Below are 19,838 nucleotides of genomic sequence, written 5' to 3'. Positions count from 1 at the left end.
TATTTGAAGTCTTTAAGTTTGAAAATTTGTGTCACAATACACATCATCTACATTCCTCTTTCTCTACTCCTCTTTGATCTCAACTTTATCTTTCTTAATTGAAACAACCAGAACTGGACAGAGTTATAATTGTTACAATTTATGTATTGATTTTCTGTCCCTCTACTGATGCACATAAATATACTAATTGTTTTTATAACTGCATTTTGCTTGCTTATTTGACTACTTTTGTAACTACATCACAGACGGCAGATACACATCTACCTCGATATAATGCTGTCCTCGAGAGCCAAAAAATCTTACCGCATTATAGGTGAAACCACGTTATATCGAACTTGTTTGATCCACCAGAGTGCGCAGCCCCGTCCTCCCGGAGCACTGCTTTACCGCGTTATATCAGAATTCGTGTTATATCGGGTCGCGTTATATCGGGGTAGAGGTGTACCTACATTAAGCTAATTGAAATAACTCCTAAATAACCTTTCCTCAAAAGTTCCCAGAGCCCAGTGTATGAGAGGAGATTTTTTAAACAGATTTTTTTCTATAAAGCCTGTTTTTGCTAGTGTATATTATTCTGTTGCACTTATCCAAGATGAATTTCATCTGCCATTGTGCTCCTTAATCCCTCAATGTATTTAAAGCCACCTGGGATTTTTCTAAATCCACCCTAGTTCTTCCTAACAACCACCTCTTCCTCTCTATTGACCTCTCTACATTTGGAAAAGCAGAAGTTCATGACTAACAAAGCATAAGCTTTCATGGGCTAAAACCCACTTCATTGGATGCATGCAGTGGAAAATAAAGTAGGAAGATATAAATACACTCACAGAGAACATGAAAAAATGGGTGTTGCCATACCAACTCTAATGAGACTAATCAATTAAGGTGGGATAATATCAGCAGGAGAAAAAAAACGTTTGTAGTGATATAGCTTATGCCCAAATACATTTGTTAGTCTCTAAGGTGCCACAAGTACTCCTCATTCTTTTTACTTCAATTTACTGTATCTAGCTACAGTTTTCTCCATTCTTGTTTCCTCCCATGCTTTATTAGGATATTGAACATTCTTAAACTTACTTCTGTTTCGACAATACAGCAAATCTCCGCTTCACACATTTTCTGTCCCCTCCCTTCCCATCACCAGTAGGTGTGACATTTAAACCTCTTAATTCAGACAGATTCAAGTCCAGACCAATTTATAACGCAGATGACACTTTGCAAAAATCAATTTCAGTGGTCAGACTATGAAGGTCAATGGAGATTACTATATCATGGAAAGGTAACAGTAATGCAGAAGTGGAGAAGGATAAGTTCTCCAGAGTTATTATGGAAATGTAACACCAAACCAGCCTGTACTTGCGGTATAGTCACTTCAAACATAGGCTAGTGCCATCTACTCTAATGGTATGGTTAACAAAAGAAAGGGGAGGAGGGAACCCACACGTGCACTTTGTCATTGGCAGAAACATGTTTTCTGGAATTGGGAATACCCTAAGCACAGTCATCCATCTCTGGCATAATTGTGGCATCTTGGATTTTAAGATTTAGATGACAAACTACCAAAATATTTCAGGATGGATTTAAAACTGAATGATAGAGGTGGCAGAGGATTTTCCCTACTATGAAACATAATTCTTTGACTAAAAATCTTGGAAACAGTTGTTCACTGAATACATGTAACTATTATATTATTATTATTATGCATATTTTAACACACACCCCCACAATGAATCTGGGTTTCAGTTACCATTACTGTGCTAGAGTGTGTCTTGCTTGTGATAGGGTGACAATTTAAGTGGTCACATAAAGAAAAAGGGGGGAAAACAGTACCTAGTCCACCTGAAAAAGGAATACTTGATCACTATCATCCAAGGAAAGAATGAACTAAAGAAACATAAAAAAAATTCTCATCAGGTAAAACTTGAGAAGCTGTTGAATTACGCAAATGATGTTATTTTTAAGACTTAGTCCCTCATCTTCATAATGTTAACAAATTACACTCTGATTTCTCTGAATTAATTTCCTCAGGAGACACATTTCTTTGGCTCAAAAGACTGGGATTGGAATACTATGTCTCATAACTCTAGATGGCTGGTTCTAGTCCAGCAAAGATGAGTAGTGAGAATTTTACCCTCTGATGGCTGTTAGGTGAACATCAGGAATGACTGAGGAGAGTACTGGAAATTGTGAGAATGTATAGTCTTAAACTGAATAAGGTCAAATCTCAATTTCAAACAATAGAAATAACATACTTGTGAGAGAGACTGACCCCAAAGGGAATCTTTCCCGATGAATCGAAGATTCAGGCAATACTGAACATGCTGAAATCTGAACATAAAAAGGGAATTCAAGGGCTGCTAGGCATGTTGAATTATGTCAGAAAATTCATACCTAACTATACAGCTCATACAACCCACCTAAAACAGCACCTCCACAAGGTCACGGAATGGGCCTGGACTCCAGAGCATAAAAGAGAGTTCCATGGACTTAAAGCACATTTTGACATCAACTCCAGTGCTGCAATTTTTTGAACCATTAAAAGACATCAAACTCTTCACAGATGTCTCAAAAATAGGGCTGGGAGCAATACTAGTAAAGTGTCTTGGAACTGACCAGTTTCCAGTCTTGTATGCCTATAGGGCTATGACAGCCACACAGAAGATGTATGTACACATTGAAAAAGAGACACAGCCTGGCATATAGATGCACAAGATGTCACTACTTTCTCTATCTTCAGTTTCAAAGCAGAAACTGATCACAATCCACTGACTGCATTACACAAACAGGGACTCAGAGAAGCACCTCCAATGATACAGAGTCTACTTTTGAAAATATAGAAGTATGATGTGCCCCTGGAGTTCCAACGTGAGTGCCACTTAGTCATGGCAGACACACTCTCAAGAGCATATGCTCCATCTGACAATACACAGATCTGATGACCTGGAACAAGCAGTAAACATACATGTCAACATGATAAAATGTCACGTGCTGTATCTTCAGGCATATGGGATGAATTGAAGACAGAAAGCGCTAAAGAAGAAATGAAATCCTTTTTTAATAACTCTGTGCTTTTTTGCCTCTAGGTTCTGGGGATGGGGTTGTGGTTTTTCAATATGGTAAGTGGCTATCCATCATGGTGGTCTTGTGATGTGCAATCTCTCAGAATCATACTCCAAAGAGCTTTAGGATTCACCTTCCAGGATCTCTCCTGAGCACTAAATACAGTACTTTTTCGTAATGAACTGTACTGTCATTGCCATTATAAATAGCAATGTTTACTACACAGTGTTAGGAGATACTGCAGTAGTTCAATTTTAATGATTAAAACTGTATACAAAAATAAAGCATAAATCTCACAGACTAATCCCAGACTCTAATTCAGAGATGTCCAAAGTGCAACCCAAAGGTTAAATGAGACCCACAGACCTCTTCCCCAGTTCACCATACTGTACTATGCTATGATTATGTATTTAAGCAGGGTCTGAAAGATTTCTCCCCTGACATCTAGTGATGAATTAGGGGAAAAGACTTCAGGAGCAGACTGTATGTGCATAGACACACCTACTCTGTCTTGGGTATCAGCAGACAGACCTGTGTTGCCAAAGTGATCAATTTTGCCTGTTTAGGGTTAAAATTCACTCTGGTCTTGAAGACAAGGGTAATGAAATGTTATCATTATTATATGAGCAAAGAGCAGCAGGACTGTACTTAACATGCCCTGATTGAAGAGGGGCATCCTAAATGTTAATCTCGCTTTCTAAACAGGAGGTAGTGATGCCAAATCCAAGTTAAAGTCAAAGGGGGTAGAGACAAGTGTTTAAAGGGTCCCAGAAGCCATTTGCTCCTTCCGTCCCTCCCCGTCTCCAGTGTTTAACAACAGAGCTGCCTAGATTCATTTGAGAGACCTGGTTCTTTCTCAGTTACCATTAGAGCTGAACTCATTGATAAGCTGATCTAAGAGGGCTGAACCTTAGACCGGGCAGACAGTGTTGTGGTGAAAAGACAGTGCAGAATAGGCAGCAGCAGAGAGGCTCCTCACTACCGAGGGCAATCACTAACGAGTTGAAATCAATGAGAACTGGCCTATATGGTGCAATCTCAGAACCCCGCATTGCAGCGAAAGGTAGCAGTTAAGGTTGCAGTTCTGAGCAACAGCAGTGATGACAGCAATGACAGCAACAAGCAGTGGCAAGAGACAACAGAAACAAGGGTGAGCAAAGGCACAGGCATCACTCAATCAGCCTCTCCCCTTTGGGGCAGGAGGCAAACCCACCCAATAGCTAAACAAATACTTTGCCTCAGTCTTTAATGAGGCTAATGAGGAGCTTAGGGATGACAAATGGAGGATATGGAGGTAGATATTACCGCATCCAAGGCAGAAGCCAAACTCGAACAGCTTAATGGGACTAAATTGGGAAGCCCAGATAATCTTCATCCAAGAATATTAAAGGAACTGGCACATGAAATTGCAAGCCCGTTAGCAAGAATTTTTAATGAATCTGTAAACTCAGGGGTTGTACCATATGACTGGAAAATTGCTAACTTAGTTCCTATTTTTAAGAAAAGGAAAAAAAGTGATCCAGGTAACTACAGGACTGTTAGTTTGACATCTGTAGTATGCAAGGTCTTGGGAAAAAATTTGAAGGAGAAAGTAGATAAGGACATTGAGATCAATGGTAATTGGGACAAAATACAACATGGTTTTACAAAAGGTTGATCATGCCAAACCAATCTGATCTCCTTCTTTGAGAAGGTAATAGATTTCTTAGACAAAGGAAACACAGTGGATCTAATTTACCTGAATTTCAGTAAGACATTTGATAAGGTTCCATACAGGGAATTATTAGCTAAATTGAAAAAGATGGGGATCAATATGAAAATTTAAAGGTGGATAAGGAACTAGTTAAAGGGGAGACTACAACAGGTCATACTGAAAGGTGAACTGTCAGGCTGGAAGGAGGTTACTAGTGGAGTTCCTTCGGGATCGGTTTTGGGACCACTCTTATTTAATCTTTTTATTACTGACCTTGGCACAAAAAGTGGGAATGTGCTAATAAAGTTTGCGGATGACACAAAGCTGGGAGGTATTGTCAATACAGAGAAGGACCTGGATATCATACAGGAAGAGCTGGATGACCTTGTAAACTGGAGTAATAGTAATAGGATGAAATTTAATAGTGAAAAGTGCAAGGTCATGCATTTAGGGATTAATAACAAAAATTTTTGTTATAAACTGGGGATGCATCAGTTGAAAGTAACAGAGGAGGAGAAGGACCTTGGAGTATTGGTTGATCACAGGATGCTTATGAGCGGCCAATGTGATATGGCTGTGAAAAAAGCTAATGCGGTCTTGGGATGCATAAAGTGAGGTATTTCCAGTAGAGATAAGGAGGTGTTAGTACCATTGTACAAGGCACCAGTGGGACCTCATCTGGAATACTGTGTGCAGTTCTGGTCTCCCATGTTTAAGAAGGATGAATTCAAACCGGAACAGGTACAGAGAAGGGCTACTAGGATGATCCGAGGAATCATGAAAGGAGACTCAAAGAGCTTGGCTTGTTTAGCCTAACCAAAAGAAGGCTGAGGGGAGATATGATTGCTCTCTATAAATATATCAGAGAGATAAATACCAGGGAGGGAGAGGAATTATTTTAGCTCAGTACCAATGTGGACACAACAACAAATGGATATAAACTGGCCATCAGGAAGTTTAGACTTGAAATTAGATGAAGGTTTCTAACCATCAGAAGAGTGAAGTTCTGGAACAGCCAGGGCCGGCTTTAGGCCGATTCAGCCGATTTGGCTGAATTGGGCCCCGCGCCAAGAGGGCCCTGCGCTGCAGCTCTCCACCCCGCCCCCAGCTCACTTCCCCCTCCTCCCCTCCCCTGAATCCTCTGCCCCCTCCCCTGCTTCCCGCGAATCAGAGATTCGCGGGAAGTCTGAAAAGAAGCAGGGGCGGGCCGGCAGCACAAGGTAAGCTGGGGTGGTGGGGGCGCGAGAAGGGCTCCGGGGAGGCGCCGCCCGTTCACGCCGAGCACGCAGGCCCCAGCGGCTCTGGCCCGGCTCGGGTCCGGCCCGGCCCGGCCCGGTCAGCGCAGCTCGGGTCGGCTCCGGCCCGGTCGGCGCGCCGCGGCGCGGCTCCGGCCCAGCCCCGGCCCGGTCCCCGCAGCGCGGCTCCGGCCCGGCCCCCGTGGCGCAGCTCCGGCCCGGCCCGGCTCCCGCGGCGTGGCTCCGGTTCGGACCCAAGCCCGGCAACCCCGGCCGGAACGCAGCTCGATTCCTGGGGGCGGGGCTTGCTGCAAGCTAAAGCCGGCCCTGGGAACAGCCTTCCAAGGGGAGCAGTGGGGGCAAAAGACATATCTGGCTTGATAAGTTTATGGAGGGGATGGTATGATGGGATAGCTCAATTTTGGCAATTAATTGATCTTTGCCTACTAGCGGTAAATATGCCCAATGGCCTGTGATGGGATGTTGGATGGGGTGGGATCTGAGTTACTACAGAGAATTCTTTCCTGGGTGTCTGGCTGGTGAGTCTTGCCCACATGCTCAGGATTTAGCTGATCGCCGTATTTGGGGTTGGGAAGGAATTTTCCTCCAGGGCAGATTGGCAGAGGCCCTGGGGGTTTTTTGCCTTCCTCTGCAGCGTAGGGCACGGGTCACTTGCGGGAGGATTCTCTGCACCTTGAAGTCTTTAAACGACAATTTGAGGACTTCAATAGCTCAGACATAGTTTAGAGGTTTGATACAGGAGTGAGTGGGTGAGATTCAGTGGCCTGCGTTGTGCAGGAGGTCAGACTAGATGATCATAATGGTCCCTTCTGACTTTAAAGTCCATGATTCTATGATCCTTGGACTCTGGGGATGTTGCTGAGTCCTTGGATAACAAACTGGAGTGGGGTGGAGCGGAGGGAAAAGGGGAGCAGCATGTTAAAGAGACATTTGTCCCTGGGATGTTCATACCACAAGGTGGGAAACCGAGAAAAAGGACACTTCCTAAGATACTGTGGGGTGGGTGTTTCACTTATTGGTTTTGTACTTTCAAGTCATTGTTGCAGTGTTTTCCCAAATTAATGCTGGGTTCCCTCTCACTTTTATTAAGAGCTTTCTTCTGTTACACAGACTCAGTCATTGTGAGTGGGAAAGCACTGGCTCTTAGTGGAGGTGTTTAGTTTTTCCAGATTACTGGTGGGGGCTTTGTCTTGTTAAGAGGAACCGCTAGACATTGGACCCAGCATAACCTGGTAGAAGGGTTACATACAGTATACATACCATTCACATATGTCTGATGCTTACCTACTATCCTTCTTTAATAACTCTGTGCTTTTTTGCTTCTAGATTCTGGGGACAGGGTTGTGGTTTTTCAATATGGTAAGTGGATATCCAGGGTGGTCTTCTGATGATGAATAGATGAAATCTATTCTCAGAGTATCTCAGAGTAATCTTGTGCAATCTCCCAGAATCATACTCCAAATAAAAAATGGGGCAAATGACACCTAATGCCTGGCTTAATAATAAAGGCTGTGGAGCACACAGAATTATTAAGGCCAATCTGCAGAAGAGTTGAGATTTGAACTCATGGACCAATATTTTCAAAAATGGATGTTCAAAGTTAGCATCCTAACTCCATACATCTGAACCTGTACAAAGATTGATAATTCAAACTACTGAGCATTCAGCAGCTTGCAATCAGAAGCGGATGAGTTGAGCTGGGTGGGAAACTATTTCTTCTCTTGTAAACTTTTTGAGATTTCAGAATTTGTCCTGTTTTGTATGGGGATGGAATTGAGACCCTTTGAAGTGTTTTGTGAAAAAAACAGAGCGAGAAAGACCACAGCTTCCTTTGTCAGAATAGCCATTAGCTCAGTGATTAGGGCACACTCCTGGGATATAGGAGACCTAGGTTCAAAGTCCTTACTCTGCTATTTTTCCCAAATTATTGATTATTCTTGGATGGCTCTCTTATTTTGACCAGAAATCCCACTGGAGACCTAAGGAAAGTTTTGTCAAAACTGGTATGTTCTCATGAAAAGTTTTAATTTTGACAATCCAGCATTTTCTAATGGAAAACTATCTTGTTAAAAAAATTCCCAACCAGCCCTACTGCTGAATGCCTAAAAATGGACTTGGGAGCCTAACTTTAGGCACCCATTTAAAAAAATGGTGGTCATGGTTTCCTAGTCCCCAACCCAGTGCACACTCCCACAGGCTAAAAGGTATGTAGCTTTTGTTCTCCTCCTCAGGGAACTATATGTTAAAATGCATTTTATTTTGCCATTTTCATTTTCTGTTAAGAAGAAATTTTCCATTTTTGAATAGAAGGGAAAAAAGGGGGCTTTTAATGGCCCTCCCAAAGGCAAAATAATTTTTTATCCTTAATTTTGGAGTCCCTATCAATGCATCCAGGTCATAATATGAGAATTTTTTATAATTATAGCACCAAAGTTAAAAACATATAAAATATAATAACTTCCTTTAAATTATTTTTCTTCTTGTAAATTTGCCATAGACTAGACCTACAATTAGCAGAAAGAGTTACTCTTCCAGGAAGAACAAATCCCATACAAAAAAAGCATTTACAGAAGTAGTTCCAATTTTTTTTAAAGGGGACAAACAGTAAATAACCCATTTTGATTGGTTTTTCACCATAATAAAGTGCTGAAGCAGCACCCAAGAGGATTTTCTAGACAATTGCCTACACAAACTGTCAATTTGTTCCTAAGATTAGCCCAGATGGATAGTACGGTTTGTATGGATTGTACTGCTCTAAGCATCTGAAAGGTCACTAGACGAAACAGCAGGAGTGACCTATTGTTCTTGCTAGTGACAACCAGTTTGCCATTATGACAAGTCTTTAAACTATCACAAATCTTTTCTTTAAGAATTACATGGAAATATTATCTCTGCTTCGTGGCACAATTAAAAGCTGTCATCTGAGGAGTTCAATGCCACAATCTTAAATATCTCCTTGGGTCACACTTGCAAAGCCAAAGAAGCCTGAGAATCTAATAGTGAATGAATCACCTCTGACATCTGTCAACTATACCACTGAGTGCAATCTTTTCAGTTGCATTTTGAGATCAGAATGCAAAGAAACTCAAGCTGACATCCCCAGTGTATAAATATGTAGGACTTTTTTCATTTTTTGCCAGCTGACTACTGGTTTCAGCTGTAAAAATGAAGCTTCATCATTACAAAACAGTTTGGCTAATAAAAAAATCTTGACATATTAAGAATGGCAACATATAGCTTGACGTGGGAGAAGAAGAAAAAACTATATAATATAATATTCTAAACTTAGGCACTACATCTGACATTGCATTTCACCTGTCCATTTACTGTGTACAAATTATTACTGGGTTAAATAAATTAAATCTTAATATTAGCTTTGTAACCTTGAATGTCCTAACTGCAAAGTATTCAGGGAAGACGCTGCATGTTGCAGATTGCTCCAAAATGCAGACATATTAGAAATAGGCTTTACATTTCAACCTTGCTCTTGAACCCTATCATATATATACATTTTTACCATTTTTTAATGTTTAAATGTTTCAGAGTTCAATAGAAACTTTAAAACAAAAATAAAACATTCACGCATACAAAGGATAATGGATAAAATGTAAAACAGATTTTCTGAACTTGTATGGAACCCAATTATTTTTCCACTTGTAGTACAGAAAAGCAGGTAGATTAACTATTTTTCTAGCTATAGTGCCAATGTCTCCCTCTCTCTAGGTCTGAATATATGCCAATATAACACATACTTATAGTGATATCCCATTGTAGAGGATATTGTTATATTTTCAAAACATGGCAATGGTGTTTGTTACTACTAATTCATTACAAACAATCATTCCAAGATTTATACTAGGAGAACTTAATACCATAGCAAAAGGTACTAAAGATATGAAAAGATGACAGTTGTTGAAATGTATAATTTTTAATGTATCCCCACTTCCGAGCAGAAATAGTTACCAACCACTCCTTACCTGCCTAACCCCCAAAAGCAAAAAATCTAATGCACCAAAATTCAAGAAAAACAACTCTGTTCAAACCCTTAGTGAAACTGTCCTTGTGCTTCTCTGTCAGATACTGTCCAATTGCTCTGTAGGGCCCTATGTACACTAGGAAAATAAGAGATTGCTGGCAGTGGTTGTCAGCAATGGGTCCTATCCTGGCCTTCCTCAACTGTTGTAGACAATGGTTTAACTGCTCATATGGAAGGGATAAACCCATTTTCAGCACCATTACAGATGTCTCAATAACACTTTCTGTAATGGTGCTGAACATAGATATGTCCCCTATACCCTAGCAGTTAAACCATTGTCTACAACAGTTGAGGGGGGCCACTAACAAAATACAAAATTTTTATTCAAGAAATAAGTAAAAAAAGAAAAGTCTAAACTTTAAACTTCCAAATGTTTTCCCCCTCTTTAAAGCACTGTGTTTCATATCAGAAAAAAAAAGTGCTGTCTTTTTGAAGTATAGTATTAAATGTCAAATTCATTAGTTACATGACCTGAAATCATTAGGTCTTTCATTCTCAGCTAGCTTTGTACATGATGTTTGGATTGTGCTATTTTCAGATCAAAATGGAACCACAGAGGAAATATTGTGCTTTGTTATTGTGTATCATTTTTCTGAAGAATGACTCAGGCATTGATATTTAGGCTACTTTGAAGTCAAATATTTAAAGCGCACATCCTTAATCATAAATACACTGATTGATATATTGTGCAGATCACGGGGACATCAGAGGACCAAGCGAAAAGTAAGTAAAGGGCCTACATATTATATATCTTCTACACAGACAGAATGGCAGCTCTACTCTCCTATATTTCCATCAAAGTACTGAGCTGGCTGCCAACAAAGTGTTTCTGATGTGTCAAAAAGTGGCACAGTAAATAGCATCTTCCTCTTTTACATTCATGTTTCATCAGTTACAACCAGTCTACATTTCCCCATTTTAAAAAATGCAATTCAAGTTTGCTACTATACTTACTCTTTCTCTGTCACAATATAGCCATATTCCTTCTCCTCAGAAGACTTCACTTCTAGCTGTAGGCCTTCTCCCATCTTTTTTTGAGGTTCTTCATAGGCACTTTCATCCCGCATCAAAGAATTCTTAATCCAGTAGTGGATCTCATTCAGCTCCTTAGAGTCAGGTTCGGATTCAGTTTTCTTCTCAGCTGCCACTTCCCTTGAGAAAGTCTCACTCTTTACATTTTCAACACCAACCTTCATTTCTTCTTCTGAGGAAGAAGAATCTGAGTCTTCTGATTTCTTGGTTTCAGTCTTAAAGGACTCTTCAGAAGTAGGCTTATCTGGCAGATTTTCTGTTAATGCATTCTCATTCAAGAAGTCCATTAGTTTTACACCCAAATTGTTCTCCTGTATTAAAAGAATAGAACTCTTTGTAACATTAAACACATGGAGGTATGGGTCCACTTATCACATACAACGCCTGGACCCGATCCTGCAAACCCTTACTCATGTGATTGGATCTACTCGTGTAAATAAGTGTTTGCAGGATCTGTTTAAATGAAGAAAGAGTATATATAAATATATTTACATTCTGAAAATAAAACTATAGCACAATATGAAAAGATTCTTGAAAGCTTCCACTATATTGTGAGAGGTTTTATATTATTATAAGATTTATATGCAAGGTCAGACTTAAGTGTTAACTTAACTGTAGGACTTACGCTGTTTCAAAATGAAATGTCTCTTTTCAACTTGACAACCTTTGTTCTCTGAGACATCGTAGAACAGAATTGGGAGAATATGGCAAAAAAAGATTTCAGAAATATTTGTTTGAAAACAAAATCTCAAATTCAATATACGGTAGTATTTATAGTCCCTTATGTTTGTGTTTTGTGAAAATTGATGAGAGTAAAATTTTATCCTCAAGAAAATGAGAAATGATGCAAATTACTTTTACAAATATGTATTTGCCTGAGTGTTGGTACTGAAAATATCTGTAAAACTTTTTAGGAGATAGCACATCAGGAGCAGAAATAATACCATGTGATTTAGGTGTCCAATTGGTCTGCATGAATAGTGAATTGTCTCTAGCAAATTGTTGTGGTAAGTAGTTTGTGAGCAATCCATAGGCTGTGATTTGATCATAAAACTGATTTGTCTAATGAAGTCAAATAATGAACAAATTAGTAAAATCAAGGCATATTAATTGAAAACTCACAGAGGGGGATACGTTCATTACATAAATGTTTGCTATATCTAGGGCTATCCCAGAGAGCGGTGCCTGGTTGCTTAGGAACCCCATGTAAAGTTCTCTTGTGTACAGCTGTATTCCATTCTGTCATCTCTCCTATTCAAAGTGTTGCTGAAAGATCTATTGTGGAATACCCCGTTGGTGAAACAGCAAGTGCAGCACTTTGTTCTTCAGAGCAAGTTTGTGTGGATGGTTGAAATTCCAGCTGAACTGGCCCACTAGTGTATTCTTGCCTGGACAGCTGTTGGTGAGACCTGGTTATAAACACACCATGGATGGCTTCTTGACAAACTGAGGTAGATCTAGTTACAACCTGACAGTTTACATAGTACATCACATAGAATTTCTCACTTTGGTTTGCCAAAACTCTTCTCTGAGTTAATTTTTCTCCATGCAACCCAGAAAAAGAATCAATGATACTCAAAAGGACTACGCACGAAACCCTGACCCAGAATCAGGTCGTCTACGAATGATTTAGCACCAGGTTCCCCACGAACATGCGGTGCGCAACGGGTGAGAGGCGGCTCCCTTCTGTCCGCACTCCGGTCCCGACACGAATGGCTCTCCTCACCGAGCCCTACCCCCCGGAGGGGGGGGCCGGATATCCGGGGCCAACCGAGGCTCCACGGCGCTGCCGGTCTTGTGTCAAAGGCTGACTTTCAATAGATCGCAGCGAGGTAGCTGCTCTGCTACGCACGAAACCCTGACCCAGAATCAGGTCGTCTACGAATGATTTAGCACCAGGTTCCCGAATGAATTAAGTGCCCAAGTTCTGAGCCAAGGCTCACAAAAATATCCTCAAATTTGCTGCTTAGCTGAGGACCCAAGCCTGGTGTCATAGTTTGGGGTCAATTTGTCTTTCTGGATCCTGGTTTTTCCGTCCAGAAGAGGATGAGTCATGAAAATCTCTCCTCTCATGTTCATCGGTTTGAGCAGATTTTATCCCTGCATGGGGAGGTGAAAGATTGATGATATAGAGACCCAATTAATGGAAGTCAATTTTGAATCCTTGAGATTTAAGGTTTCATCAGTTTTCCTGCTAAAAAGTTTCCTCAGAGAAAGCCTCTTTACTCATATTCCATCTCAACAGGAGATGTCACCTGAGTCACTATTGCTAGCATTCCCCAGATTTGAGATTTGAAGGACTGGTAAAAGGATATTTTCAATGAGATTCCTCAGTGCTTGAATTCAATTCCTGTGGGAGCCTGAGTTTGTCTGACATTCAGGACCTTTTCCCAAGCTTTTGTTTGAGAGGATGCTAAATTGGGATATTTTTCTTCTGGTTCTCAGTTTAGTTAAATTTTAATTAAATGTCTATTCAATTTATGTACATTCATGTATAAATCAGAGTAGGTACATTTTGTAAATAAATAAGAATTATATACATTTGAATGTTTTACTTTTTAGGAATGAGGCATTATGCCTCAACATAAAACTATAGAGAAATAATTATTGACATGATAGTGTGGAATATTTGGTTTAACAAACTTTACTTTACCTTTTTATCAGCTCTGGCATCTTCTTCATGTCCTCCATTATCTGCAGGACATGAACAGGGTATATATGTAGTTATAAAATACAGAACTTTGTTTTTAAAACACAGATTACTCATGGGCTGCTCTAATTTTTAATGATAGCTTCTTTATTAGAGATTAAACATTACGATGTTCTAGTTGAAAGGTTAAAGTAAAAAGGGTAGTTCAGTTTTGTTCTTTTAGCTGCATTTGGACAGCAAACTAATGCAATGTTAATAGAAACAGTACAATTAGAGTCAAATTAGCAGTGTATTATGCTAACTAATGCAGTGGTATTGCTTATTATTTTACCACTGTTTACCAATGCCTAAGAAAAAAATCAATAAAATGACTCTACCTAGCAATAGTATCATAATTATATACATAAACAAACAGTAGCAACATATTCATTGTGCATGCGCTTTTTGGTTGATAGATGCTTATACGACTATGTTATTATGAAGGAACCAAAAAAACTTATTTCTGTACATGCTGCAGAGACTTCAGAAATGAACCACATCCTGCAGTTAAATTACAGTCATACTTTGCAATCACATCACTGTCTGAAGTCAATGGTTCTTCTTAGACAAAAAGATTAAGAATTGTATCTTAGTAATTTGTCCCAGTGTGACTCAAGACAAACCCAAAGGACTGTTTCATTTTAAACCAGACACAGTAGTGATCATAAAAAAAATCATAATTTCCCTAAATCCATATTAGTAGGAATTTGAGCTATACTTCTACTGTCAAGAGTCTTGTTCCCATTAATAAATAAACAAACAAATAAAAGATAGTAACATAAAAGTCAACATTTGCCACAAAATACCACACAATGGTGGTATCTGAGATACTGCAGCATTTTCTATCATACAAGAGGGGTAAGGAGAAACTATAATATATCATATCCTTCTGTGTAGTAAATGTAGAGTTTTTAATGGCAACCACAGTAGCTGGATTACTGATTACTGGACCACCAAAAATCTGTGCTCAAACACAACCAAATAAGTATAATGAATCTCCTTAATTTCCTGAGCAGAAAGAGGAAGAAGTTGCTTGTATATATTTGCTTGTCTGAGAGTTTCGGCTGCATGCAATTATGGTACACAAAAAATGATTACTTGTAAAGCAAAACGGTAAATTTTTTTGCTTTATAATTTATATATTTAAAATTATATTTAAGATTCTTGGTATAAAAAGAATGCTTTTTATTATCATTTTGTTTAAACAGCTCATTCTCAAGAATGAGAAATTAGGCCTAATAACATAGACCAATTTACCTTTTATCCTGTTTATGGAGCTTGATGATCCAGAGCTCACAAATAGCCACATTTACCTTGAATACATGTCTGCATTGTAAAAAGCAAATTTGAAGACTGAAACCATCCCGAACTCTGGCAAAAAATACAAAAACTCTCCCTCCCTGTCTTCTTTAAAAATCAATGAATAAGAGAGAGAGGTCAAGACCATAATACTGCAGTTAAAATAAAGAGGAAAATGACTGTAAATTGCTTTTTGTCATGTTTATCTTTTTGGTCTAGTACCTTGTATGTTAACATTGGCATCCATTAATCCAGTCTCATCATCTGCTCCTCCTTGTGCATCCACTTCCTTGACTTCTGCTTTTGATCTCTCTCCTTCAAACTTTCCAGCTCCATTTTGCTTTTCTTCTGCCACATCAACAACTTGAATGGCGTCAGCAATAATATCAGCCATCTCGTCAAGCTCCAGTGGGCTAAGATTATCCACGTTCACCTTGTGTTTCTTCAGGTCTTTCAATATATCCTGAATAAATGTTTCTAAGTCAAAAAAAAAATCACCAACATGATCACTGGATTTATTTACATGCAAGAGAGAAACATTGTGCAAGTGCAATATGCTTATAATATTTTCAGGAAAATGTAAGACACTTATGGAAACATTATAATAGCACACCAAAAGGCTGGATTTGGTGAGCCCCATCATAGTCTGATGACAGATGACTGCATTGCATAGGAGGTGCACTTTGTTTCAGAAAGCAGGCTTTCAATTCAGTGCACGACCAGCTTGTGACAGATGCTGAAGGATAGAAGTCAGTATGGCTTAGTTAGCTGCACTCACGTCTCTAGGACAAAATTGTTGCTGTTTTTCTTTGCACCAAGAATCATCACACTTTTCCAATCTAAGCTGACTTCACGTGACCTTAAGTGACTTGACAATAGTAGTCAATTAAGATAACTTTTAAGGTAGCTTGATGGTTATTTATTTGATTACATTAAAATAGCACAGGCTATTTTACATGTAGGGAATATTGTGTCAGATGGTGTATGATGCAGCTCTATCCACCATGCTATGAATCAATTGTTGAGCCACATTTTATAATAAGTCTTGTCTAGTCAATAAGTGATATGGGTATAATTACTGAAGTAAGAGATAGCTAAGGATAAGGAGTTTGGATAAACATACTTTATGGTGTGACTATTTATATATTTGTTAATTTTTACAATACGGGAAGTAGCTAAAACATTATTAAAAATTTTGGAACGGGAAAGTCAGATATCTAATCCTTTAATCAAAAAGCTGTTATCCATCCACAAGTGTTTTATACCATAATATGAAATTGACACATTTTCTAAACCATATTCGGCAAGAAGAAACAATAAGTCTTGTCAAATGAGAATTCTACCTAAATGCTGCTTTGACTTGTCAGCCATTGACAGAATAGGGGAAAATATTTTTATCAGTTACATTGAGGAAAGCAAATGGAAGATGACATTTCAGGCAGCAGGAGACAAGGGAGATGGATTGGATTTATTAGTTCTATATTTACAAAGGAGGACAAACACCATGCTTTAGGAAGTGTTACCACACAGAATTTCAAGGACAATGGAGATTAGAGATGAGTTAAACTAGAAGGATACATTTGGACAGCCGCAAAAATGAGGCAATGAGCATCCGGAAAAAGAGCTTTTATTTGACTGTCCACTTACACTTCATTGCCACTGGGCTGAGTACTCTGCAGACTTTATCCAAATCTCCCTTTGAGATGCCTCACTTAATTAAAGTTAATTATGGTCTCAGAAACCATTTTTCAGCCATGTGATGTCTTTTGTGCTTATCAATACTGATTGCTAATTCACCAGTTCACCTGAAGAAGAGCTCCATGTAAGCTTGTCTCTTTCACCAACAAAAGTTCATCCAATAAAAGATAATACCTCACCCACTCTGTCTCACTAATTCACTCTACAGTTTGCTTCTGTGTGTCTGTCTCTCTCTGTTTGCAAAACAGGCATTTTTAGGTCTGTAGTGTCAGGTAAGAAAAACAACAACATGGAAACATTGATATCTCAAAAAAGGGTTATAAATTGCTTTAAAAAGTTGTGTTGAAAAGTATATTCTATGCCTCCAAACAAGATTAAAGCAGCCCATTGAGGTGGCTAGGGTATATGCCTTGCACTAATGGAAGACCCTGTGCAGTAAGGTTCTACTCAAAGTAAGTAAAGGTGGTAGAATTGCGACCTACATTTGACGAGTGCTACATAATATTGTACAACTGTTACAAATGTTTGGTTTATACATAGTTTACTACTGGCATCCACTCACCATCAGGAAATGAATACCTAACATTATCAAAAAACAGTAAAAAAATGATTAAATGCCTTTCTTCAACTGGGTATTCTAAAAGAACAGATGAATCTAGGTTTCTTTGCATGGTGTAGTGGGGGGGGCTACCCCACTCCCTGAATTTGGGCTGCAGCAGGCCAGTGGGCCTGCGCATACAGGGAGCCAATCAGGGAAGGCCTTATAGGGAGCCAATCAGGGCCCAGATTGGAGGGAGCCAATCAGGGCCAGGCTCAGCCCTATAAGAAGGCTGCTCAGGGAGAGGAGAGTCAGTCTGTCTCCTTTGACAGGAGAAGGTCTGTCTCCAGGCTGGGAGACTAGCACCCAGGACAGCGGCAGGCCCAGGCGAGCAGAGGGTAACTCCAGCCCAGAGTTTGTCAGGCTGCAGGCCCTGAAGGGAAGGGCCTAGCCAGTGCGAGGGGCCCAGGGCCGGCTCTAACTTTTTTGCTGCCCCAAGCAGCAAAAAAAAGCGCCGCCCCGCCAAAGCCCCCCCCACCCCGAACGCCATGCCCCGTGCCGGAGCCCGCCCCCCCCCCCGAGTGCTGCGCCACCGGAACTGCCCCCCTGAGCGCCGCGCCCCGCGCCGCCCCCCCGCCGAGCACCGCCGAAGCCCGCCCCCCCCGCCGAGCACCGCACGCCGCCGGAGCACCCCCCCCCTGCGGAATGCTGTGCCACGCCACACTGCCCCCTGCCACCCCAAGATTGGTCACCCCTTACCAGGTGCCACCCCAAGCATGTGCTGGGTTGCCTGGTGCCTGGAGCTGGCCCTGGAGGGGCCGAAGGGGAAGCGGCCCAGGGACGTGGACAGACGGAGGGAGAGAAGGAGGGCAGGACGGCTGTCACTAGAGGGTCCCTGGGTTGGGACCCAGAGTAGTGGGCGGGCCTGGGTCCCCCCTTTTCCTCCTTGCCTTACACCCGGCTGACGGAGCGGCCATCTAGAGCTGCACCAACCCCTTGCCAAGAGGGGAGTGACTTTGTGGATGCAGCTGGCCACATCGGCCAGGACGCAGAGAGGCAGCTGATTGATTCCCTTCCCCTCCCCCCCCCTCCCCCGGAAGGGGGTGAGGATGGACTAAGGGGCACCGCCGGAGGGCTGTGGCTTGAAGAGGACACCACGAGCTTGGGAGCAAAGCGGGTCCGGACACGCCAACTGAGGGTGAGACGATGGACGGGACACCACCAGGAGGGGGCGCTCCACTGTTCAGAGCTAATTCCCGAGACAATCAGAGTAGGAGGCGCCAGGTGGTGAGTCCCAACCCCGTCACACATGGGCATGCAGAAATCAAAAAAGCTTTAGTCAGACTTAGCCAGGATGAGTCCCAGAAGCTTTCTGCAAGATTAGACACTCAACAGTTAGCTCAGAAGATGAGCCATTACAAAAATAAACACACTAAGGATGGTAATGTGGGACACGATACTGCACAGATTTAATAATACAGGTACTAGCAAATCAATGCAATTGCCATATGTCCGCTCAGGCATCAGTTATGAATTGTGTTTTATTTGTATAGCTAGATGAAAATGATCAGGAACAACATCCGAAATAATGAAGAGGAAGCAAATAAACCAAATAGGGAAGAATAGACTAAATGTCAGTTGCAACTCACAACAAAAAAAGCTTTTCAAGTATGTTGATATATACATACATGGCACATCACAGTACAAAAGAGTATGTTTGAAACACTATGCATGATTGCATGACCTAAGCGAATCTATAAAAAGAACAATGGAAACCTACAACAAAATCAACGACTGTTTTCCCGTGGTTTTTGACCATGAATTCACATGTAATTGCTGTGCTATCAAGATTTTGAAGGTTTTCATGACCATTTTATGCATTTTCTGCACCTTTCCCCAAAGAGAAAAGTGAAATTTACAAATTGTTGTCAACTCTTTCTATCATATAGATTACACGGATCTACTTCTGCCTTTCTAGCACACACATAAATGCTGAATGTTAATTTTCAGCGCTCAAGAGTTAAAAGCCACCTCCATAGTACAATGCGCAAACTCAACTCAGGGACTTTGACCTCCTCGACATTAAGTCATTGTACCAAAAAATTAGACTTAGGGTAAAATTTTCAAAAATGTCTCAGAAGCCTAAGTCTTGTTTTAAAAAGTGATTTAGGCACTTAGAAGCTCCAGTCTCACTGAAAGGAAACATGATGTAGGCTCCTAAATCCTAGCAAAAAGTGTGTAAGGTTTATTTCATTGAACAAAAATGAGTATAAAGTATGTTCATTTAATTAAGAAAAACAACATAAGTCAGGTAGAGGACAGTGGTAACATCATGTAGTTTAAGTTCTTGCTGTAAACCAGGGAAGTCAGGGGGTTTCCAAGTTCAAATTGGTGCTGGGCCCCAGGAGACTTTAATCTCTGTCTGTCCAGGATTAGGTTCTACTCCAGACAGGTACTGACCAGCCATGACATTCAGATCCAGACCCAAATTTCCCCTAAAGTTGAGATCCAGGGTTTTGGTTCAGGCCACAGCTAAT

General features: G+C 40.6%; 1 protein-coding gene across 1 annotated transcript in view; it reads right to left on the bottom strand.

Annotated features, from left to right (window-relative positions):
- PTPRN2 (protein tyrosine phosphatase receptor type N2) overlaps positions 1-19,838 on the bottom strand; it is a 970,322-nt gene that overhangs the window by 526,371 nt on the left and 424,113 nt on the right. The window contains exons 7-9 of the mRNA XM_054021089.1: positions 15,288-15,542; positions 13,731-13,771; positions 11,000-11,388 (exon numbers count right to left, since the gene is read on the bottom strand). Of these exons, the coding sequence (XP_053877064.1) occupies positions 11,000-11,388; positions 13,731-13,771; positions 15,288-15,542 (685 nt within the window). The remainder of the gene's footprint in view (positions 1-10,999; positions 11,389-13,730; positions 13,772-15,287; positions 15,543-19,838) is intronic.

The sequence above is a fragment of the Malaclemys terrapin genome, chromosome 2 (assembly GCF_027887155.1).
Source record: "Malaclemys terrapin pileata isolate rMalTer1 chromosome 2, rMalTer1.hap1, whole genome shotgun sequence".
NCBI classification, from domain to species: Eukaryota; Metazoa; Chordata; order Testudines; family Emydidae; genus Malaclemys; species Malaclemys terrapin.
This window is presented reverse-complemented; position numbering and strand designations above follow the sequence as displayed.